At 33.8% G+C, this 26,775-nt stretch overlaps 1 protein-coding gene across 4 annotated transcripts in view; it reads right to left on the bottom strand.

The window, feature by feature from the left end:
• The window catches only part of ERBB4 (erb-b2 receptor tyrosine kinase 4), a 942,163-nt gene that overhangs the window by 438,563 nt on the left and 476,825 nt on the right, over nt 1-26,775 (bottom strand). For all 4 annotated transcript variants that reach the window (XM_004674330.2, XM_004674332.2, XM_004674329.2 and 1 more), the window contains exon 3: nt 2,739-2,925. In XM_004674330.2, coding sequence (XP_004674387.1) covers nt 2,739-2,925 — 187 coding nt within the window. The remainder of the gene's footprint in view (nt 1-2,738; nt 2,926-26,775) is intronic.

Raw genomic sequence — 26,775 nt, 5'->3', positions numbered from 1 at the left:
GAATGAGAGTGGATGAACCCACTCAAACATTATTTAGACCTTTCACAGAGCGGTTGAATGCTTAGCACTCTAGTGTCAGAAAAGAACTCAGAATGGATATGTCTCTTGTCTAGGTCAAGACAAATGTCAGGGCCAATGAATGGTGAAACATGGCAATGGAGATTTAAAATGAAGGGTTGGGGCAACAGGTGCTTGGCTTGATACACTGAGAGACAGGAGGGAAGTGTTGTGAAGAACGGGAAACAGCAATCATCTGAGAACAGACAAAGAAAAGGCAAGCTTCTCACCGTCAGAGACATGGATCTTACATATAAAGTACTTTCCAAGTAGTATCAGAAGAGAAACTCAAGTATGAATCATCTTTTGTCTAAACAAGTCACTTTTCAAATCCAATAAAGCAACGGGAACCTATTTGAACATGCAGAAGCTTAATCTATAGTTTTATCAGTACATTGATACACAGGAGCGCTAAAAGTAAACCAATGCAAAGAAAGATTACTAAGGTTTCCTGAGCGTCTTCGATGTGAATGCTGTAGTTGACAAGCCCCTCACTTTATTTCTTCAATGATTTTAACAACAATGTGAGTTTGAGTGTTCATTCGACTTAATAGAAGAAGAATCTGTATCTTAGATAGACGCACCGTCTGTAAGTACGAAGCTAAGCTGTGGACAGAGCAGTTTTAATTCTACCTCATTGCTCGTTGGCATGTGTGGAGTCAATTACCGATCGGTCCTGTCTATTTGGACTTTAGGTAAGCTGTTTCACCATTAGAGAATCTTGCCAGAGGGGACTGAGAAATTTCAACATTAAAAGATACTGTGTTACTTCAGTATACCATTTTAATTAATAGTCCGTGAATGCTTAAAGGCAGACATTCAGATGCAATGTTCCGATTTCAAATATTTAAATGTTATGTAATTCAGATGTTGTATCTCCTGGACTAGACCTTTGTTTTATTTATATTCTTCCAGAACTAAGTAACCTTAACATATCCTTTAAGTTAATATTGACGGCTCCCCAACATTTTACTTCAACATTTTACCTTTTGTTGAAATTTGTGTTTGCCCAAATCTTTAATAATAACCTTATTGAAATGATAAATACACATCAAAATAATTAGAATATTCACAACATATCAAGCACGGGCACTTCTATAGGAATGTGCTTATCTGAACATATGTAATTACTTGGTTAAATTTTTTGAAATATCAGTGGTATATTTATGTTGCCTTATATTTCATCTACTTAAGAGATATTTCCATAATCAATAAAATGAACATGCAAGTATTAAAGTGACCACTAAAAAGACCAATTTTCCATATGGAAAAATAATTCAAATAGCGCAAGTCAGAATGAAATGAGAAAGTATTATATGATGTTCAAAAATAAATATGTCCATGTTTTTATTTGACATAATCAAGAAAATTGTGAAGAAAACAATGTTTCCTATGCAAGTTTTAACTGGATTGTATTATTTTTAGAATCTTAATTATAATTATTCAATTTCCTTTATCCATTCCATCCAAAATCCTTACTATCATTATTTCTATGCAAGTAAGCAAGCTATCTTAAAAAAATAAGTAAAAAGCAAAAGTGTTGATGAAAGCACCTATAAATTCTACACAATTTGCATTTACCCCTATGCCATCAATTCTATAGCAAGCATGTCCAAAATAAATAACACAATCAACATTTCTTTCTTTCTTCATAATATCTCAAATTTACCTGAAATATCTGGCTCACCAAAATTACCTTGATCTTAAAATTATACATGTAAATCCATTTTAATAAACACATAATTTTAATAATCTGACATATTAATTTATCTTTATTTAAATACTTTAAGGCAGTACTTCTAAAATACTTATTTTTCAATATTAACAAACATTACCACTCAGTGGATTCAAATCCATGAAGTCACTACATATTTTGATGCAAACTATATATTAGGTCTTACTAATTTTGATTGAATTAGTAGTTTAAACTCCTTTATCTCACTGTGAGAAGGCACTTAATTACTAATTACCACTGTTTGATTACAGACACACAAGGTAAAATTTATAATTAGAAACTTCATACCAAAATGCCTCACACCACTATTTTATGAACTGTGACCTAGAAAAATAGCAGTGGAGTTGCAAACTAGCTTGCAAAACAAATTCCAGCCAAGTATTTTTGTAGCAAGATGATAACTTTAGATTATTAGTAATTATCTATCTCCAGCCTTAGGGGAAACTCACTGATGATACTGAAAACATTCTCAAAAAGAAATGCTGATGGCATTAGGGAATAAATCAAAAATGAATTAATTAATTTGATAGACTTTACAAAAATGTAAATGTGCAAAATATTCGATTTATGGAACTAGATATAATGGTTTGTATATAAACTGCAGTCTAACAAGAGTGAGAATAGTGGTGTCATTACACCGATTGAATGATATGATTTCCTGTTAGCCTGAGACTTCCAAACATAGCATTCCTAAACATGACTCCTATCTCAATGTGCAGGCACTGAGCATTTCTTTAGAGTGTGCTTCTGTTCAGCTGAGATATAGTTATAATATCTTTCAGGATGCACTTAACAATATCTGTAAATAAAAGCAAGACACCATTTCACATAAAATAAATAAACAGTCCATGTTTAAATGCTTTACAATGTCCCTCAATGTAAGCGTACTACAATAATCATACACGCACATCGTTTCTGCTGCACTGATAAAGAAAACTTTCCATACCTGTCAAGTTCTTCAGTCCAAGTTCTTGAAGTCCAAAGTTTCCATCTTTTCTATAGTTTAAAAATATTGCTAAGGCGTATCGATCTTCGTAAAGTTTTGTTCCACGTATGATGCGTAAATTCTCCAGAGGCAGGTAACGAAACTGATTAAGAGCCACTAACACGTATCCTGTGACTTCTCGAATAGACTGAAAAGACATAAACAATCATCTATGTTAAAAGTTAAAGGTCTTTTATCAGTATACTTATAGCATTATTCATATTAAAAATGAGTAATTCATTTTTTCAGCTTTTAATTTAACACATTAGTGTCCCATCAAATTGTAAATAATCGTGCTGGTAATGCAAGATCACAAAGTACACGTTCTGTTTTGTCTAAGTTGCCAATGTGCTTAGTAAAATAATTTACTGTTTTATGAGACACTCTTCATACCTGAGAGTTGAATATAATTAAATGAATAAAGATCTCACTGACAGACTAAAATGAGATAAGCACGGAAAACTCCATATAGAAAAGCAAATTGTTAAACATCACATATAAGACAAAGTTTAGTAGTTTGTGGAATTGATAATCAAACTGCTATATTATTGTTTTGTGTTACAATTATCAAGAACAGTTTCCGGGGAACACACAGACAAACATCATATATTAAAGGCTGACTCCCACCTATATTGTTTTACTTATTGTTGAAATGTATTTTCCTATAATATTAAGTTAATGATTTGAAGATCAACAATATTTTCAGAATATTATTTTGTTTTACCATAAAAGAAAGAGAATGCTCCTTAGCATCCTTATTTGATGAAAATTCAGAGATGACATATTTTAAAACAAAATGTCATGAAAATGTTTTCAGTGGCATCTAAATTTATAGCTTTTCAGGAAAATGAATCTTGTGATGACAGGTAAGAACACATGCTAAAATATTAAAAACAAAATGATTTAAAAGTGCTAAAATATTTAGCATTATTTTGGTGTTAATTTCATGTTATTTTTGTCCATTTAATTTCTCGTGCTGCTGCCTTTGTACTGTCTTCTATATACACTCCTAATTCCTCAGGTATCTTAGTCAGTTTACAAGGCTGATGACCTCCATAAAACTCTCCTCTGAATTCCAGGCACTTACCCCCTGACTACATAACGTCTTTGATTAGTCACCAAACAGACCTCTCAGATCCATATATCCAAAAACCTTCCTTCCCCATCCTTTCATCTCCTTTGAAGTCAACCTACCATCCTTGTTATTCAGATCAAAATCTTGAAATTATGCATAGCAAATTCTGTGCATCCTATTTCTCCTTAAGAAACTCAACCACTTTTTGTATCTTCTACAGAAAGCATCTAAGTTACATTATTTCTCATCAAGATAACTACAATATGTCTTCCTGTCACAATTTTTGTCTCTTATGATATATTCTCAACTAAGGCCAGTTGTGATATCCTTTAAAATCATAAATCAAGTCATGACACTTCAATTCTTAAAACCCTGAAACACCTCCCAAGTTATTATAAATCCATATTGCTGTTGTCCAATATAGGACACAGTTGTACGGGACTACTGAGCAATGGAAAGGTAGCTGGTACAAAAGGAGAGGTATATTAAGTATAAAACACTAAATGAACCTCAAAGATAAGATGCTGAAATGATTACAGTTAAATTTTAAGGCTGTTATTATAGAACAATTGAACAGTATTGCACTTCATGATCTAACCTTTGTTTTTATTTATTTATTTTTTACTGGCACCTTGTAATTCTCCAACTTACTCTCTTTATTTCAGTTTTAATTATCTTTTGGCTTTTGTTTTTCAACAAACCGAAAGAAGTCCTACTTCAAGTTACTTACTATGTTTAAGGTCCTGAGTTTCTCTAAGTCATGTTATCTCTTTTTCTAGTTTCCTCACTGACTTCAAGTTTTTGCTCAAATATCTTTCTGTAAATATTAACCTTAACTCACATAATTCAGACAGTAACACTCCTTTCCTTTCCTTGCTCTAATTTTTTATTGTTCCAATATTTCTCACCTTGTAATAAACTATATGACATATATATATTTCATTTCTATTTTTATGTACTTTCTTAAGATTTATTTTTATTTATGAATACAAAACTGGGGACAGGCCAGATGTGCAGGGGTAGTGAGAGGATTCACCAGAGTCAGAGTAAGGGGCAGAACAGGGAGACTGACAAAGTACATTGCTGAGGGGAGCAGCTGGTGAGACAGGAGAGGTCTGCCCCACCATGTGGGTCACCTCTAGGGCTGGGGATCAAACTTGCTCAGAAGCAGCTGCCATTAGCTTGCAATGCTGTGCCTTAAACCACTGCGCCACCAGGGAGAGCCACATTTAATTTTTATAGCCTATATTTCCCGTTCACAAAATTTAAGCTCTAGAAGGCAAGTAATTTGATGTGTTCCAGCCCATATCCCATATGACCATAAGAGTATTTCTCAATAGTAGACAAAACTGGGTAGAGAAAGGGGAGATGGGGTGGACCATCTCTTCATCACCCTGTATTCATGAGGATTCTAAACACTCAAACACTTTAGCTGGTCGTGCTGGTGGTTAGAAAGACTGAACATGTTTTATGTAATCATATTTGTTCGATTTATAATAAATAGTTAGACTTAAAAGGTCTACTGTAATACTTAAAATATGTAGATCTCCAATTATAGTGTTGTCCCAGGTCCTATGGTACTCAGTGATGAATACTAATAACCTAGAAGAACAGAAGTCTACTAGTGTAAAGGTGAAAATAAGGAGGCAAAGGACCAAAACAAACAAACAAACAAAAACTATTCTTATATGGTATCAGATTGGAAACTCTGAGCTGCTATGGGGTAGAATCCTCAGAAATTTGGATTGAAGAGATGGATGTTAGTGGGGATAGCATAGATGGATTAAAGGTTAGTACTACCACACATTATTCATATGTCACAATTTGTTTGAAATAGTGTGTCCCATAGTACTCTGTTTCCCATTAACCATTGTTCCACTGGTTGCACTCTGATGCCTTAAGTTCTTAAAAGTGTAATCAAAACCACTTTGTGACATCATTTGGTCTAAAAATTACATTCTTTCATTTCTTATAAAAAACAATTCATCCTCTTCTTGTGTACAATCATTATCAAGTGCTCTAGTCCAATGATAACACTAAGGCAAATGGGTTTGGAGGATGTATTACTAATCTTTTTTGCCTGGATCATATCATAATATCAATATCTGTTATTCATTCTAGTAGAGTCACCGTTAGATCCAATTCCACTTAGGCAGTGACTCTTCTTATTAAAAGTCAGATAAATTCATTTGCTTGTCACAAAATGGAAGGATACATCAGTAAGGGCATCAGAAAATACAGGTGAAGCAGATTCAAGTAAAACAGATTTATAAACGAAGAAGCAATGGCAGTAGCAATTTTGTAGTGTTTGCAGTTGGTTTGAGGGATAAATTCTTTCTATATATAAATTTATAAAGCTGTGCCACTTGGCCTGACCTTTGGACAATACATCAGCAAAGGCTACTATTAACTTCTACTGCAAGGAGAGTAATTGTTATGATCCAAGAACTGTGCTGAATATACATAGAAGGATCAACTAAACATTGAAGATGAAATATCATATGCCTTTAGCTATAAGATAAAGTAAAATAACTAAGCAAATATTTACATTTACATATTATCTAGCATAATTTAATTAATTAAATCGAAGATATATGTATTTTTCATTCCAAAGTATGTACTAAATTGTTTTTATAAATACTAGTGTTATCTTCATAAAAGGGCCTACTAAAAACAGTTATTCTCTTGATGAAATTTTGCAACTAGAGTAATTGGCTGTTGTAACTGAGATGCTCATGTTCTGCTTATTATGCTCTTAAAATGGCCTTGCAGGGCCCTCCTTGGTGGTACAACGGGTAAGGACGCAGCACTACAAGCTAGCTGCAGCCACTCAGTGTGAGTTCGATCTCCAGTCCCGGAGGTGATCCACATGGTGTGGCAGACCTCTGCTGACCTGCCCGCTGGTCCCCTCAGCAGTGTACTTTGTCAATATGCCTGTTCTGCTCCCCACACTGTCTCTGGTGAAGCTTCTCACTGCACCTGCACCTCTGGCATATACCCCATTTCTGTATGCATAAATAAATAAATCTAAAAATAAAAAAAGAAATACCATTAAAAATGGCTTTGCAAATATTATGAAGAACTTTAACATTAGCTTAGTAAATAACCTTTTGCTATATGAACTTTGAATTTCATTTATCTGGAAATGTATAGCTTTGTATAGAAATATATAGATTTGTAGGCTCCACCCACTTTGAACAAAGTGCTATAAAATTCATTTATGATGGCTTTATTCATGATACTTATGGTGAAGATCCCATTCAACTCTGTCACACATCTTTTGTCATACCCATATAAATTAAATAAATAGTAGCAAAAATAATTATGAATACAGTAAATCCTTCAACCCAAGATTTGTTGCTTTAATCTTTTATGTCTAGAGGAGTCTGTGGAAGTAAAGACTCTTTAAATAATTACAGAAGAGCTACATAAAATCCTTATATTAAAAAAATCAAGTTGAGCATTGATTTTGGTTTCAGCCTTGATTTCAATTTTCTAATTTTTCTGGCATTTCTAATTACGTTTTCTATGGTAGTCTTAAAAGCTTTCTGTGAACAAATATCTTGAAATATCTCAATAGGAAACCCCACTGCAGTTAACAGAAGCTATGATGAGCACTGATTGAAAATAAAATTACAGGAAACAACTTATTCATGGTAGGATCTCTTAATGTTGGAAAAAGTCACAAGGCTTATGAGTTAATTTTGGGAGATGACTAAAATGCAGGTAAAAAAAGTCAAGAGATATCTAAAGTGTCAAGTTGCATAGAATCTGATAAGGTTACACAATCAGGTCAATTAGTCACTGTTCCCAGCCTTTCAGTCACAGATAGTCTTTGGTATCACACCTCTTTAGTCATCTTAAAATTCTTTTTTATGAAAATCAAAACAACTTTGAAAAGCATGATCATGAGAACATGTGAGCTCAAGGGCCAGGCAAAGGTAAATGCAAAGCCCAGTCTCTGTGCTTCCTCCTTGGGGGTGTTGATCAAGTTGCTTACCCTCAGTTTCCTCATATTTAAAAAAAAAAAAAATCAATGTCTATTATAAAGGTTTCTGAGCATTAATATTTAGCAAAAGTGTTAATAGGCATTAGCTGAGAAACATTCTGTCTCTGATAACAGCCGAGGCACAAGAATTATCTTATTTTATTGAAAATAAAATTAATCACAGTATCATTGCAAAAAACCACTGTTTTTAAGCTACTTGTTGGGTGATCTTTGTTATGTTTATGTCTTGCTTCTTCAACTTCAATTTATTACTAATTTTCAGATTAGTTCCTTAGTTAGACCTATTTCTGTTTTTTTTTTTAGATTTATTTATTTATGCATACAAGAACTGGGGTACAGGCCAGAGGTGTGGGGGGGGGGAGAGGAGTCACCAAAGACAGAGTGGGGAGCAGAATAGGTGTATTGACTGAAATACACTGCTGAAGGGAGCAGTGGGTGAGCCAGGAGCCAGGAGAGGTCTGCCACACCATGTGGGTCACCTCCCTTGCAGGAGATTGAACTCATGCTGCAGTAGCTTTGGATAGCTTCATCATGTTGTGCTTTAACCTGTTGCACCACCAGGGAGAGCAACCTTTAAACCTATTTCTATGTAGGCTAAAGGCCTTAGGATAAACTCTGAAGTTGTAGATATTTAATAGTGGTTGTTGAATGGGGTGAAAACAAAAAGTAAGAAGCAATGTGCAAGGTCTTTTTAGATATTATTTTCCATGGAAAATGATTTACAAGCTTTCAACTAATAAAAAACATTGTTTCAGGAATGCAATGATGATAAGTAGGGAAAGATCAGCGAGGTAAGGCGAAATCATCATAACACCCCAGTAAAGAGTGAGGCCTCTGGTACAGGCTCGGTAAGTTTAGTACAAGGAAAACCTGCCTATTTTGCAAACTGAAGAATAAATACCCACCTAAAGACAGTGTAAAAGGCTACTGAAAAATTGATTGACTTCCAATGTCAGCATATACCTCTACAGCTGCACTGTTCAAGAACTGAAAGCCATCAACAATTATTAATGCCTTAAATGCTTTAAATCTCTTCTACACAAGACAATTTGTAATACTTATGACATTTGTGATGAAAACCAAAGAAATGGAACAATGAAAGAAATGTGCCCAAAATCCCATACCATAATAGTAATAGACCTATATAGAAATATATGGGTTTATCAAAAGATAGATAACTTATAAACATTTCTCCCATAAAACAATTTTGGGAAAAAATTGTGACATGTGCATTTATAAACTCCCCAGTATTTTCAGTGGGTGTCATTCAAAGATTAGCATATACTGCTTCACTGAACTTTCCATTTACCTCCAGATAATTCCAGAAAAGCCAGCATTTTCTTTTAACTTACTTCATTTCACAACTCTTATAACATCTTTTTTTTTTTTTTGCATTTAACACAACTTCTTATGCTTTTATTTTAGTTGATTTTCTCTAATTTGTTCCTTAAAGAGAATAGTGAATAGCTTCTTCACTAGATGTCTGGTCGTCTACCTTAATATTTAAGTGATTAAAGTATCTCATGATTCCCAAATATTTATTCAGTATTAGAAATAATTTGATGTACATTAAAAACAATTGTACATTCTTAACTACATATATAAAACTGATTTCTTATATATTGTCCTACTCAATTTATGCACCAAATCCAGGTTTTTAAGGTATTTTCTATTACAAGCATCCATTTGAAAACTACCTATTTACTTAAAAAACAAAACTTTCAGTGCAAATCTAAATAGTTTTGACTTTTTAATTTTTACTCCTACTGTTTACTCCAGTGGCTTATGCAGTCATATCTAATTAGACAAAAACAAGCAATACCAAAGATTCCATCAGTCAAGACATCCACAAATATAAATGTGGTAAATGAGTAAACTTGATGTTAAAAAAAAAATGAGTAAATGATTAGAATGAGTAAACGATGTTAAAAAAAAAAATCTATTATCACAGAGAAGAGTAGGGAGCAGAGAGATTTGGGAAGGAGGAAAGACATTCTGCCAGCAATGACTATAGAATTTATGTTCTCTGACAATGACAAATGTAATAGCTAACTGTAACTTCTCTATCAGTAAGGCTTTCCATTAAGTTTCCCAAAGCAATTAATTTCTGTCCCTTCACTCTACTACAAGTCTGGGGATTTCTAAAGCAGTGAACACTTTTAACTATGACATAAAATTGAGAAATTTACCAGAAAAAAATAGCAATGTGCATTTAGCAAAGTTTTCTTATTCCTGCTGTAGGTAGAGCTAGTAGTTAACTCACTGTACATCTCATTCACTTGTGAAGCCTCCAGATGCAACAGTGCATTTGGTTTTGGAATCATGCTTTCCAGTTTTCCCACTTTCTTTACAACAGCAATGATTATGCCTCTATGGGAAGCAGAGATTCAAAGTCTGATCTAATTAGATTTGGGAAAATACAGTAATGTGAAATATCATGTGCTGACTGTGGTAGAATTGAATTCATGCTCATTATACACAGCAGGAAAAAACACTCAAGGGGCCAAGAATCTGATCCGATTTTTCCCCAGCAAAACTGCTAACTCTCAGATGATGCTACCAGCCAGTCTCTCGGGGGGAGTGCTGCTAAATTCCCACTTTCTAAGAATCTACACGCCATTCATCCATCATTGGCCACTTAGCTAGCTCTCAACCCATGACTTCCTAGCAGTGACTAGCTGAGTTCCACTGAAAAGAAAGGGTACTTAACTTATCTCTCTCAAAGTGACCATTTTTTTTTCTTTGTCCTCGATATCTTTATGAGCTCACCAGACAGTCTAAATAGTCCTCCGTGTCTATAGTTCCAATTGCTCCTTCGTCTCCTGGCCTTATCTCAGTTATATCCCTGTAGATAGACTTGTTACACGAGAGTTATGCTACACAAAAAGAACTGAGAGCTTTCATTGAGTTATGAGTACACACAAATATCAACTTTAAGTTTCTTTATTTAAATTTTTTTTTAAAAAAGGTCCACATAATAATTTCATCACACCTAGTTTTAAAATATACTGTTTTCATGTACTTACACAGGTAAGCTTATATTAATTCTAACCCCCAAATTTCAGCATTCTTTTAAATCTATTTAAGATCTAGTATTAAAATCATTATTACTATCATTATTCATCAGAGGTATACATGAAATGCCAATAATCTGAGGAACCAAATTTTAACTGAAATAAGACAGACTGCTTAAACACAAGGTAATGAGAATATTTGGAGACCTATGATTATATTTGGGTGCTGCAATCTGTCAGGTTTTGATTTGAGACTTGATGTCATTACTTATTGAACTTACATAAAATTACGTAACCTTAATTTATCTTCTGAAAAACAGGATCGATCATTACTAAACGTTCAAAAGTTGAAGATCTTCAAAAGATGATCAATTACCTCATGTGATTATTGTTTGTGAAATATTTGTGTAGTTAGGAAGAGTAAATATGAAAGTAAATATACACTTGACATTAAAATTGATTAAACACGGGAGCTGTGTCATTCAGAAAGGTGTGGGCTCCAGTCAGATTACCTGTTAAGGACTAAAATATGACTCCTTAAAATTCCAACTTCCAGTCCCTTCGAATGTGACTAGGTTTGGAGTAGGAGCTCTTAAAAGGTAATTTAATTAAAATGAGTTCTTTAAAAAAAAAAAAAGATTTTATTTTTGTATGCATACAGAAATGGGTTATAGGCCAGAGGTGCAGGGGTGGTAAGAGGATTCACCAGACACAAAGTGGGGAGCAGAACAGGTAGACCGACAAAGTACACTGCTGACGGGCACAGGAGAGGCCTGCACGCCATGTGGATCACCTCCAGGGCGGGGATCAAACACAAAGTGGCCACAGCATGTCTTAGCTTCACAGAGTAGCACTCCAAACCACTGCGCCAACAGAGAGGGCCCTAAAATGAGTTTTCTAGGCTGACAATAATGCAATATGAATAATGCACTTAGAAGAAAAGTAGGACATGAGATGTCTGGTTAAGAAGAAACACAAGGAAAAGACTGTCATCTGCAAACCCAAAAGGTCTCAGAAGAAACCAGCCCTATTGACATATCAGTCTTTCTGCATACAGAAGTGGGAGAAAGTACATTTCTGTTTATGCCAGGCAGGCTGTAGGATTTTGATAAGCCCGTCCTAGCAACCTAATACATTGCCTGAGTTCACAGCCTTCCATTTAGCAGGGTTATGTTGGGTAAATCATTAATCTTTTCCTCAGTTTCTTCATCTGTATATTAAGATCCCAATTTTCTTGGATTATTTCAAGGAGTACATCCCTGTAGCTTAGGAAAATGTCTAGCTTATCACACATTCTCTGTATCAGTTATCACTGTTCTGAATCCAGATTCTTTATTCTTCCTCAATACACAGTCTGTGTTGTACAGCAGATTATCAAACTCTTTGTCTATTCTAAGGAAATAGCTACATATCAATGTTTAGATGAGGAAAATGCTTTATACCATTTCAATTTACATGAGAGTGACAATTTCATGTCTGAGGTCTTTTATAAATGTGATTTTTCCCTTCTCAAATTTTAAAGGAAGAACATGGACCTTCATGAAATGTTGTATAACAACATCTGTCCCTTTTGAAAAACAAATGGGAAGTATTCTTTGAGGATTCAGAAGTTAGAGGTGACTGATTTGAGACTAGTTTATTGTTATTTTTTAATGAAAAGGATGAGCAATTTCAGAAATAGGAGAGTCAAAGTATCAGGCTGAGTTTGACAAGACTGCCAAGATACACTTTAATATCTGTCTAAATGTTTATCTGTAAAAACAGAAAACAAAACGTTAATTAATTTATGCAGAATATATACTTGATTGAGTCATCTCTTCCTGTGACAACAGAGTTGCAATATCCACTGCAAACAAATCCAGCAGGTAGATGTGTGAAACTCTGTGAGTACAATCTGAACTATAGCTATCACAAATTAAGACTGAGGTCTGGAGACCAAAAATTATGATGTTTTTCATATGTAAGTATCCTTATGTAAGTCACACATTTCTAAGTACCTATTTTTAATTCTATGTTAATTCATATCTATTTATTGTTTTCCTCCATGTGAGTCATCTCTTTGTTCCATATCATCTCCTAGATCCAGGAGCTCAGAGTAGTTATACTCTGTTTCATCAATGAAGAAATTTAAGTTAAACAGCTTGCCTAACATCATATGAGCCAAAAAGTGAACAATAATATCTTTCTTACTTGAAGCTCAAACACACAATCATTTTGAGATATTTCTTTCAAAAAATCATAATTACTCTTTGTCAAAGCACAAATCAGTTGCAACATGGTCTAAATTGCAATGAGAAAACATGGTTTCCCAAGTATTCCTTTTTTTTTCTTAAACATTTATTTATTTATTCATACAGAACTTGGGTACAGGCTAGAGGCGCAGGGGCCATAAGAGGCTTCACTAAAGACAGAGTGGGGAGCAGAACAGACAGATTGATGAAGTACACTGCTGAGGGGAGCAGAGGGCGAGACAGGTGGACAAGACAGCAGAGGTCTACTGCGCCATATGGATCACTTCAGGAACTGGGGATCGAACTCACACAGAAACGGCTGCGGCTAGCTTGCAGTGCTGTGTCCTAACTGTTGTGTCACCAGGGAGGGCCCCAAGTATTCTTTATTGCAAGATATTAGTGAATCCAGAACATCTCTCAAAAGTAACTGCATGTTTTTGAGAATACTAAACTCAAAGTATGTTAAAATATAAAAAAAATCTAAATAATTAAAATTATATTATATAAATGTTAAGAAACTTAAGGCTTTCAAATGGATTCATAGAATCAAATAACATTCCATACATGAGTGCACCATGTAAATGTATAAAAATGATGCTTTTGTTTGGTTTTTGCCTCCTAGCTCAAAAGGGGTACCTCTATTGTAGAAACCAAAAGTCCCCGTATCTTCAGACAGACATGGGGAGATATTAGAGTTGTCTTAAGTAATCAAATGAAAGTCATATTCATATCAATAATGTTACTGCTTCTCCAACAGCTTATAGAGTGATTTTTGGTAATTGTAGTCAAATGATGTGTGAAACTATAATTCCATTTTACTTTACAAGCAATGGGTTTGTAACTGGATTCTATTTTTCTTCTTAGTGTTATTTTTTTTATTATTACTTATGTATACAGAGCTGGTATATGCCAAAGATGCAGCAAGGAGAAGATTCACCAGTGACAGATTGGGGAGCAGAGCAGGCAGACTGATGAGTATAGGAGAGGTCTGCTGCACCATCCATGTGGGTCTCCTCCCTGGCTGTGGATCAAACTCCTGCTGAAGCGGCTGTGGCTCATTTCTTAGTGCTGCAATTTAACCTGCTGCACCACCAGGGAGGGCCTGGTGATAAGATTTTATTTCATTTTATTGCATGATTTTATCAAAACTTTGTTCAACACTCACTAGGGTGCTATAAAAGACAATGCACAGTAACTGTAGGAACATTCATGTGGCATGTGGATGTCTTCAGGGTCTAGTAACTTCTGTCGCTCTTTCACACTGCCTAGGCTCCCTGCATCTCACCTCCAAGAATCAAAACAGAGGCAAACCAGCCCTCTCTTTGCTCCTTCTCCTCTGCTCACTGCACCCCCACCTACACCCTATCTTCCTCGTTCCATTCCTGCTTCCCGTCATCATTTGTTAAAGTAGCATCCTCAAAGCTCTCTTTTAAGTGCTCTTCTCTTCTCACCTGCTCTTCCTTGATGATCTAATCTCTCCTCCACTTACACCTGTGAAAACATCATGGCACATAGGACTTCAGAGAGAATGGATCACTACTGAGCATGAAGCACCTTCTCGGCAATGTGAAATTTTATTTCTAAACTTAACATTCACAAATTTGTAACACAATTTACATTTTTTCCCCAGCCTAAATAAGAAATTTAGAACTTTTTAAGGGATTTGTTGAGTAATTTTTTTTTTTTCCTAAACTACAAGACATATAAACAAAATGGCAAGGTAAAATGTTTCATTTGGACTACCTATAAAACGTGAACTCCACACAGCAATTATCCTTTGTAGAGAAACTAAGAAACTTAACCCAACGGAGGCCCCATTTCAAATTGGCAGTTAGTCTGGATTCTGAACCTTTACCCTGGGGCCATCAGGCCATTTTGGAGACTAACTTTACCAACCACCTATAGAAGCCCTGTGTAGGTCTCTACACAGCATATCGGAGTCAGTCCTCAGCAGAACTCATCTTTCTCTCTCTAAGGCTATTGGTCAGCTTGTCTTCCCTCTTCTATTACCACCCAGAATCCAAGCTTCTCCTTTATCCATTGACCTCCATGGCTAAGTTACTGCTGAGCGTGATGGTTCTGATCTCCAAAGCAGTCTCATTAAACCCAACAAAGCCACTCTCACCTGTTAGCTCTCTTAATAGACTACTTTTTTTTTTTATTTTGTGGCAATTGTGCATAGTATCACATAGCCACTCTTTCACACATTCTATCTATAAACTGCTTTTCTGAAAAGGGGGATATAATCACTTCAAACCTTCAGTTTTGGGGCATGCATGAACTGTGTAAACAACTGAATAAATGAGTCAATCAACAGATGAATGAATTCAATGGGGATTGATGGAGAAAATAATCTTAATATAACTGAATATGACCAAAATCACTGGCAATAGAAAGAAGATTACTTGCATTAGGAGAGTTATTACCAAGCTGTATGATCTATGTCATATCACTCAGTTAAATCTGTGCTTTTTAATCAATTTTTAAATGATAAAAATGTTTTTCTGCTTAGCTTGAAAACTAGATAAAATTGATCCTAAAAGCAATTGATATAGTATTTAATAAGTACATGTTACTTTATTTCCTCATAGTCTCTATCTTCTGTGCTTTCAGTTTCTTTTACTCATCCCGCCTGCCAGCCAGCCTGCCACCCAGCTAGCCACTATTCAATTATTTATTTCACAAATGCTTATTACCCACCTACTATGTGAGAAATACTGTTCTAAGTGTTGGAGATGCAGTGGTGTACAAACAACATATGGTCTCCAACCTAAGGTGATTATTTCCTCATCACTTCTAGTCTGGTGTAATGCCAAGACTAGTACAAAGAAAAATAAGAATCTTATCCAGGAGAGATATACAGTAACTTGAATGCTTTTATAGCTTGGTTTAATAACCTCAGAACAAAGCCAAAGTTCAAACACACTATAAATACAATTTGTGGAATGAGTGAAACCAAAATGGCAAAATGCATGATATTTTAAAATATATGTTAAAATCAGTACAGTTTGTATCTTGGATGTTATAGATTTACCATCTTAGAAGCCACTTAATGATTTCTGCAATGTAAGATTAATTAGGAATTTCATGCATAACCATGTCTTCATCTTGTATAAACTGACTCCATATTTTGTCACACATTGATCTTTCCATTCCTGACTTTATTTTTCTTCTGACAATGTTTTTTAACCAAGAGATACACTTGGATATGTGTGTGTTTTCTGAACTTTCAAATAAACAACTTTACCATCAAACACTTCCCAACCTTTTTTTCTTTACTGGAATTTTACAGTGCAGAAATCATTAAGTATCCTCTAAGATGGTGCACCTATAACATACAAGGTACAAAGGTATTGATTTTAAAATATTTTTTTAAATGTCATGCATTTTGCCATTTTAGCTTCACTCATTCAACAAACTGTATTTATAGTGTGTTAGAACTTCTGCTTTGTTCTGAGGTTATTAAGTCCCTAGGGACCTAGAAACTAGCTTGTGGCTTTGAGATATATACTCTTAAAATATTATATTGTATTTTTTTCCAAATTACTTGCAGAAATTTCAGAGGATGAGCATGGGGCAAAAAATATAGAAACTGAGTCCAAAACATCTCATTAAAACAAATAGCAAGGGCGCTATTCAAATTGGTATTATCAGGTAAAGAGAGTTCAAAGACTAATTAGAATAGAACTTTCCTAGTCAAGAAAAAGGCAATATAAATCTCAAACATGATAATAATTACAAATGACTGAGCACCACCAAATATATTTAAATCTGTGAGTTCATAGTATTAGCAAATGAAGCAATTCATTTTTTTTAAAGATTTATTTATTTATGCATACAGAACTGGGGTACAGGCCAGAGGCTCGGGGCGGTGAGAGGCTTCACCAGAGACAGAGTGGGGAGCAGAACAGGCAGATCGACAAAGTACACTGCTGAGGGGAGCAGTGGGTGGGTCAGGAGAGGTCTGCCACACCATGTGGTCACCTCCGGGGCAGGCGGGAATCCAACTCATGCGGAAGTGGCTTTAGCTTCTCAGTGCAGTGCTTTAACCCACTGCGTCATCAGGGAGGGCCCTGAAGCAATTCATTTTTATAGCACAATTAAAACTTAAGCATTTTTCTTTGTTCTATAGAAAGTGTTCCAACTAATAAATAAGACAAAGTTAAAATTAGAGTACTGATAAATATTGGTTTATAAATTATAACAAATATACCATAGTAATGTAAGATGCTAACAATAGAGGAAGCTGAATATAGGAATTCACTGAAGTTTCTTCATATTTTCCTAGAAACCTAAAACTTATATAAAATATATTAATTTGAAGTTAGAATGATCTCATTCTGAAACTCTTCATGAGATAATAATCGCAAGTATTCAGTATAGATGGTTGGTCATTATAAATGACATATGATAACTGGAAAAAAACTGACAGCACACCATTCTCCATAGCAATTCTGTATGTCTGTGTCTATTTTGTCCTGTACTGTGTCTTCAGAATGTTTGCAAAACAAACAACATTATACATGATAGTTCTTGTGCCCAAAAGAGGTCAAATTTGTAACTGACATCTTGAAAATTTTGAGGTTTCCTCAACTCTGACACATGTGCATTTTGTGTTAGGATCCACCTATGCAGACATCCCAGTCGCCCTCATGAGAACTGACCATGGACAAAGGAAATCAATGTAAACATGAAGTTCACGCTTACTGCTGGGCTACAGAATGTCATAGCTTCTACCCACAACAACCCATCAGCATGTGCTTTCAGCTGCACAGATACACCTCCACCTAAGTTTCCACTAATAATATTAAACATCATAAAGTCTCTGGACACAAGTGCCAATTTCTCAGAAGTACAGGAAACAGAAACATACTGGATTCTATTTTATGTAAACAATGGACAAGACTCAGGCTCTGGGACACTCTTCTAAAAATTGCCCTAACTTGAAAAGATAAATTACAAAGAGGTAGGGGAGGAAGGAAGAGAAATCTGCAACTAAAAGTCTTTAGCAAAAGATTTACAAGAACAAATTCTATTGCTTATGGATGAGACTTGGGTGATAAATAAAACCATAAAAAAACACACAAAAAAGCACTTCCTAGAAAAGTAAGATGGTGGTCACACTTGTAGAGAAAGGAGTTGAGATTGGGTTGGAGCACATAGTTGAGTTTCTAAGAGGCTACTAATTCTAAGAATGTATGTCTTTTAAAAACTCCTTAAACCGTGTATTTGTTTTTTGAGATTTTAAGTATGTGTGCAATATTTGAGACATAAAGGTCTAAAAAGAGGATATATAGAATTTTGAAAATAGAATAGGAGGAAAGAACAATGAAGCAAGGAAGGTGTCCCTTTACAACTTTGTATCTTACCATTTGATATCTGATATTTAGTGATCAAATAATATCAGATAGTATGGTATTTTATTTGCTATCAAATCTTCTCTATTCAAACTGAGAACTGAGTATGTTAGTAAGGTGCACATGTAGAAGCCAGGCAGAGAGACTAACATGTCCTCTGACAATGTGTTAGAGACAGAGCATGGCATTTTCCAAGGTCTAATATCCCTGAATAGAAAACAGGCCAGCACAGGGGCCCAAATTGGAAAAGGTAATGTAGGAATTCAGATTATTATCATTCAGACAATGGAGATTTAATAGCATGAATACAAAGAAATTAAACTGTATCTTTGCTTGGTATCTTCCTGGTAGCATTGTAAAAGTGGGAAATGAGTGATGAGAGACTACTAAAGAGAGGGAAGTTACATAAGTCAGGGGAGAGATGATAAAAAGAGGGAGTATAGAGTTCAAGTTGACAATCAAGTTATCTTTCTGACATGGGTAACTAACTTGTTAAATGCCTTATGGCGCATGGAATTATGGAAGAAACAGAATATGACTGCATTAGGCTGGTATATGGGGCTAAGCTTATGTGCAATAAAGAACAAATTTGTAGAAACATTTCCCAAATATAATATAGAAAGACATTTCCCAAATATGATATAAATGTTTGCTCATCTGACTCTGATATAACATTGATTTTTGCACAATTTTTTAAGCTACATTGTTGTCTGTATGTCTTTTAAATAGTAAGCATGTGTCTGATACAGTTTCCCTTGTTTTTAACAATTTCAGCTTAAAAATGCATTATGATAGCCCTTGTGACTTCATATATTTAGTTGGGTTGTCAATTTTTATTTTATTCTTTGCATAGATACCAAACAGTAGTTCTCACCTACAGGCAATGGGTTGTAGAATGTGGCATTGTCTGGTGACATAGTGGGCTTACTTAGAAGGGAAGGTTATTATTGGCATTGGATAGGTAGAGATCTAGGATGATATTAAGTATCATATATGCAGAAGACAGCTTTTGCTGACCCCAAGAATAAATTTTAATTTCAAAAATGTCAATACTACTGAGGTTGAGATATTTTGATAAAGACAATGTGAAACAACCATGTAATTATATAGCTTATGGAGATGCAATGGAATTTTCTGGAGTAGTGAAAATTATTAGTTTCTATTAGTATATCATTAATGAGCAAGATCCATAAAATATGTATTTGTTATGAAGTTAAAATAACATTCTTATATTAATGCCTATTTTTATGTAAAATATGTCATTATATATATATATCTAAAAACAAGCAATGAGTCAAATGTGTAAGTATAAACTGATAGATTTTTATATGAATGGTGAATAGATAGATAAAATAATCTACTATGATGATGAAACCAAAAATTAGTGTTCTTTTTCACTCCATAGTGTAATTTTGCAATACCAAAACTTTTATAATGACTTTTTTTTTTTTTTTTCACATTTGCTGTTAGCTTTCCCAATGCAATCCAGGGACATAAGACTAAGATGTATGTTTATAAACAAATATGTAGAAAAAATAAGCTAATCCTTTCCTTAACAGACACAATTCTCTCTCTCAGTAGGTATGTTTTGCTAGGAAAATAATACATTTTGTACTCTCCATGCTGCACTGGTAACCAACTAATCTATAATAATAATAATAATAAAAGCACATATCTTCTTGGTAGGCACAAATGAAAAAAATGAACAATCTCCTCCTAACTTCTTATATGTGCAGTAGACAAATGCTGTGATTATCTTTTTAGATATTTTCATTTATTACATTCCCTTTAAGCCAACCAGCAAAGATAGATGGTGTTCCTCTGTCCTGAGTCAACTTCACCACGTTCTTCAAGGGGTGGGATTTATTAATCACAACAGGCTTCAGAAGTAGTTGACAAAACAACGCTGGCTTATACTCCCTAGGGTAGTTACTCAGTTCATGATATGATCATTAGTACCAGAGTATCAATATATTTCTCATCTCCTAGAGAAAGAGTGTAAGTATTGATCATTCTCATTGTAATCACTATCTTCACAGTGTTCATCAACATCATTACTGTACTAGAATTTTATATGAACATTGCTGTTTATAAAGCTCTTCAATATAAATATTACATGTATTCTTCTATTGTCAGCTTTTGAAACAATTCACAAAATTTCAAGAGATCTTTCTCAGAAGTTTGTCAAACTATAAAATATGTCAAAGCTTTAAACTCATGAACTATAAGAGTCTTATAAAGGAATTGATATTGATGAAACTATGACATAACTGATATTTGAACACTCTTGAATTATACCAATGAAAAAATAATTCACCCCCTTTCCTAGAGGTGAAATGATGACCACCTTCCTTAATACTATATTAATTTCCTTAAAAAAATCCTAATCCTAATATATAATGTAATCTCTGTTACCTAGTACATGGGTATGAAACTTACAAATAATTCCTACTAAAGTCTTAGCTGACACTTACTTCAAATCCTTTTTTGGAAAGCATTAGTTTAAAAAAAAAAAGAGATAAACCAAATTAAGTCATGGGGATTAAGTTTCTGCAAGAGAATGTATTCCTACTGCTCAAATTAATTTCTAATGTTGTTATTCACACCCTACACTTATCACTATTACTGCCACTCATAACTGCTTATTTTTTTTTTGAGCTCCTATGACATAGGTGACACAGGGTTAGATGCTCTTACATGTAATATCAAACTTAATGATCATTTGCTCCATCCTTCTTTTCTTTTGTTTGATTATTCCATATACTACTTTTTCTCTATGTAGAGTTTCACCATACTGTGACAGAAGACCATTGCTGTTAAACTATTTTTTGAGTTAGTTGTTTCTGCATTATCACATAATAATTAATCGACACCAACATGCTATAAAAGAGAAGACAAAAAGGAACAGTATATGAAAATATTTTTTATCGAGGGTTCTATTGAAAATATTCTGTTTACTGACATTCCACCAATAATCTCACTATTTTATCAATAAAATCTACAGGTATTAGAGAGATGTTACTACTACCCCTTTATTAAAGATACAAATATTCTTTTTGATAAAGAAAATATTTTTCAATAAGAAATATTGAAAATAAATTTAATAACTCATAAATGTAAATGATAATTCTCATTCATGTTCCTATTAGCTTTTTAAATTTTCATAAATAATCAATGCTTTTTACAAAATATGTCTGATATCATTCTATATGTGAGTGGATTGAATTTGTCAATCAAAAGGTAAGGATAGTATGAGCCTGGATCAGAAAAAAAAAATCTGGTTTTTGTTATCTTAAGGAGAGCCATCAGAAATTCAATGATAAGCACAAGCTCAAAATAAATAGTTAAGAAACATCCTATCCACAAATGGTATCAAACTGAAAATTAACAACAAAAAAACAGCTGGAGAAACCTCTGATGTTTGGAGTCTGAGCAACTACTGAATCACTACTGGCTTCATGAAGAATTCAAAAAAATTAAAAAATACCTGGTGATAAGTGCAAATGCAGACATGACATACCAGAACTTATGGGATGCAGCAGAAGTTAAGAGGAAAGTGATCACTTTCCTGGTGGTGCCACGGGTTAGGATGCAGCACTGCAAACTAGCCACAGCCGCTTCAATGCGAGTTCATCCCCAACCCAGGAGGTGACCCACATGATGCTGCAGACCTCTCCTGAACCCGCATGCTGCTTCCCTTAGCAGTATACTTCAGGATAGTCCTTTTCCTGCTCTCCACTCTGTCCTGGTGAAGCCTCTCACCACCCCTGCACCTCTGGCTTGTACCCCAGTTCTGTATGCATAAATCTCAAAAAAAAAAAAAAAAAGGGAAAAGGGAAGTGCACAGCAACACAGGGCCCCATCAAGAAATAAGAATGAACTAAAACAATCTAACATTTTATCTTCAGGGACTACAAAAAAGAAGAACAAAATAAAACACAAAGCATTAGAAATAGTAACAAAAATAATAGTGGAAATAAATAACAAGAAAATAAAATAGACAACTTGAAAGATCAATAAACAAAAAAAATGGTTCAATGAAATAATAAGTTAAAAAAGAATAGACAAACTTTTAGCTAAGCTAAAATAAAAAGAAAGAAAATCAATAATTAGAATAAGAAATAGCTGGGTCTCTCCATGGTGGCACAGTGAATTAAAGCTAACGCACTAAGAAAAGCCACTTTAGCATGATTTCAATCCCCCTTCAATCCGGAGGTGACCACATGGCAAGGCAGACCTCTCCTGACCCGCCCACTGCTCCCTTCAGCAGTGCACTTCACCAGCCTGCCTGTCCTGCTCCCCACTCTTTCTCTGGCGAATCCTCTCACCGACACCTGCACCTCTGGCCTGTACCCAGTTCTATATGTATAAATAAATAAATCTTAAAAAAGAAAAGAAAAAGAAATAGCAAAGTCACACAGACACATCAGGAATGCCCTGCATCCTAAGAAATTAAAATGAATATTTCTGTACTAATGATTGGTAAATCTGAAAGAAATGGACAAATTTTTAAGAGCACATATCCAAGACTTAATTGAAAAAAAGATAGAAAACCTGAATAAAAAAGTCATGAGCAAGAGTATTGAAACACTAATCAAAGACGCCCACCACCTCCACCGAAAAAAAAAAAAAAAAAAAAAAAAACAGGGTCAGATGGTTTTACTAGTGAGCTTAGCCATACTTTCATGAGGAATCAACATATCATACTCTTCCAAAAAATACACAGAAGAAAACATAAGCAAAACATTGGATCATTGGATGCAATAATGTCTTTGGGGACTCAACTTAGTTTGACCATCTCAAAATAAAAAACAAAAACAAACAAACAAAACTTCTGTACAGCAAAGCAAACTATAATGAAAACAGAAAGACACCCTACTGAAAACATTTGTGTGTCATACATTTCAAGAGGCTAATGTCCAAGGTCTCTAAAAATAACTCAGTAAAAAGAAAGAAAAACAAATAAAAAATTGGCAGAAGAGCTAAATGCACACTTCTCCAAAGAAGACGACACATGAAAAAATGTCCAACATCACTTACCATACATTATTCATTCCTTCCTTTATCCTTACTTAGAAAATATTTAATGGATGCTTGCTTTGTTTAGGGACTATCTAGATATATAGCTTGCTATTAATAGAAGCTTGCAATAAATGCATAAGTACCTGTACTTAAGGTGGAATGTATATGCAAATGTTATAGAAAGTAATAAAGATAAATAGTTTGAAAATTATGAGATCCTATAGCAATAAATTATGTTACAGTGCAGAAAAACTCAAGTATTTCCATCTTCCAATGTCTTAATTATTATTCATAAAGAAGGTAGATAAAATGGTGTTACCAAGGAAATAACATCTTGGAAATTTATGAACAAGTTCCATGGATGATGGCCTAATTAGCTTTGCTAGGAATCCAGCAAAGAACAACATCTAATAGAGACCAAAAAGTTGATTTTATTGACAAATAGATAAAAATATATATACACAGAATATGTTCTGAAGATAATCATATAATTTGATGCTACTCACAACATTAAAACCAAGTCAAGAGGAAACACAAAAGCATAATCTATAGTTCAGCTGCATAGTATTTTCTTATGAATCAAAAATTTTATCTCATTAATGTATTCTTTAGTCTAAAATGTTCAAGTTATCATTATACATACAATATTATTATTTTATTTCCTGGATATAATAATGTGCTAAAATAGCTTAAAGCCTATCATTTGGAATATGTATACCTTTTTATCTGTACCAATCCTATGTAAAACAAGCTAGGGTTTGATAAATTATCAGCTTTTATTGAATCTACATCTCCTAAATGCATACATTAATTATACATTTAAAATTCCTATAATCTAAAGAACATGAACAATACATACATACTTAACTAATAGAGTAAAAAAATAATTAAAAAATAATTTGTCTTTCTCCTTTAAACTGAATAGTTTTTCATTACTTCTCCACCTCAAAAATCTGTGACTCCAAGCTCCTCTGGGCATCAATGGTTTTTCATAATTTACAAGCATATCTTTCAATGAAAAATACCTTTAAGTTTTAATTATAAAGGATTTGGGGTAGAGGATAGGTGCAGATTTATTTATTTTATTTATTGGCCTTATGACAATTTTTTCAGCTGTCTGTATGTATTGAACAATTTCAAAGCATAAACTGAAAAAGACATCTGAATTGGTTAACGTAATAAAGCCATAGGGGATTTCTAACTTTACAAATTACAATATCAACAACAGTAAATAAACTTGATCTTTTCCACTTACATTATGCCTTTACTTCTTTTGTATTTTTTCAAATGTTTATTTTATGTTTACTAGCAAGTACTCAATGACTTGCTAGTTTGCTATTCTTATTCTTATTTTCTGCCTTTCATTGTCTCACTTTGCTCTCTTCAAATTGCAAAATAAATAACATTTCTACCCAGTGAGGGACCAATTCAAACTGAAGTCAAACCCAAATGAATAAAGTATATTTTCTGCCAAATAAAGTAGTTAAAAGTCTCTTCATAATTTCAATGATAACAATGTTTTCAGAGAGTCAACTCCTACAAGTAGCAAAATAAAAGCCAAAACAAACACTTGGAATTATCTCAAATTAAAAATGCTTTTACACAGCAAGAGGAAATGTAGGTAGATTTAAAAGACATCCCAGTGGAATGGAAGAAATTATACACTATACAAAAAAAAATATATATATATATATGCAACATATGCAAAAAAACTTACTCATATTGACAGTAAAAGCAACCCAATTAATAAATGGATAGTAGATCTGACCAGATAATCAGCAAAGAGGATTCCAGAAAGCCAATAGATATGAGAACATGTTAATCATTGCTGTTAATAAGCCAGCTGTAGATAAAAACCACAAGAGACACTATGGCACATAGTACATGACACATATGGTTCATAAGAATGGCACATGTTGAAAAATTGTCAACATGAACTACTGAAGAGGATACTGAGAAAGAGGAACGCTCTTACACTGGGGGTGGAATTGTGAAGCAGTGTCGATATTTTGGCAGGCAATCTGGATTTATCTTAAAATCCTAAAAATGTAAATGTTCTATGACCAATAATTCTACTTTGGACATCTACCCAAAGGACATTAAGCTATCAACTCAAAACTTATATGCTCTATAATGTTTGTTGCAGCATTTAAAGTGTTCACTGAGAAGAGAACTGAATCAGAAAGCTGAAATATATTCACACTATAGAGTACTATTCAGCCATAAAGATGAATGAAATGCTGCCATGTACAACAAATAGTAGCTTGAGGGAAAGATATAGTATATCAACTCAGAATGACAAAGACAAGTATGAATGTTTACAGGTAGGTAATTTGACAAAATATTTGTAAAATCCTAGCAGATAGTAATAAATCGTATGTGGTTGTGGTGATGAGGAGAAAGGATTAATCGTGTCTAAGGGGTGGTGAAAAAACAAGTCAACTTTTATTTTCTATTGAACTCAATGTCCAAATAACAATTATATTTAATCATAATCTTTCTAGTTCTTTGAAAAAAAAAAACTTTTTTCCCTTATTTTTTTTCACTATAGATAAGATAACACAAATGGATTTGAAACAGATATAAAGAAATAAAATGCTTTTTACCCCCATACCTTTCATAAAATTCTTGAATCTACAAAGAGAATAGGGAAGCTTTACATCTAGTTATACTGAAGATAGGAAGTAAAACATATCAAACATTTCAAGTGTGCACTAAAACCTCCTTTTGCAGAATAGTGGCAAAAATTAAGCCACTGGCAAGACAACTAGTCACTCCAATAATAAATTTAAAGATATTATTTTGCATTTAGAAGTATATACACAGAGAAGTGTGAGCAACATGTTAAAAAATATAAATTAATAGAATTGAACAAATAATCTCTTTACCAACTAACTCTCCTATTCTTTAATGAGAAAAATCATGCATCATTTCATAGTACTTAATGATTTTTATTACATAAGGAAAATTTATGCTAAGTGTGATAAACTATACCTGTTTTTCTTGTATGTGTTGTCTTTCTAAATATAACTTATGCTTTACTGTATTCATAAAATTGAGAATTATGTGAACTTTGTACTTGTGGTTATCTGAATATCTGGATATCTAAATGGGCTAACAAGGCAATCTTTATCCTATTGCCAAAAGGAACTGTACAAATATAGTCACAGAGCTTGTTGAGTTAGAAGTGTTTGAGTTCCAAATCACCTTTGCACTTTATCAGTGACAACCAGACTAGTCTCTTTATCTTTATAAAATACTGACCAGGATAACTCCTAGTTCTGGTAATA

Source organism: Condylura cristata, unplaced genomic scaffold (genome assembly GCF_000260355.1).
Source record: "Condylura cristata isolate star-nosed mole 26May11 unplaced genomic scaffold, ConCri1.0 scaffold00002, whole genome shotgun sequence".
Lineage (NCBI taxonomy): Eukaryota > Metazoa > Chordata > Mammalia > Eulipotyphla > Talpidae > Condylura > Condylura cristata.
This window is presented reverse-complemented; position numbering and strand designations above follow the sequence as displayed.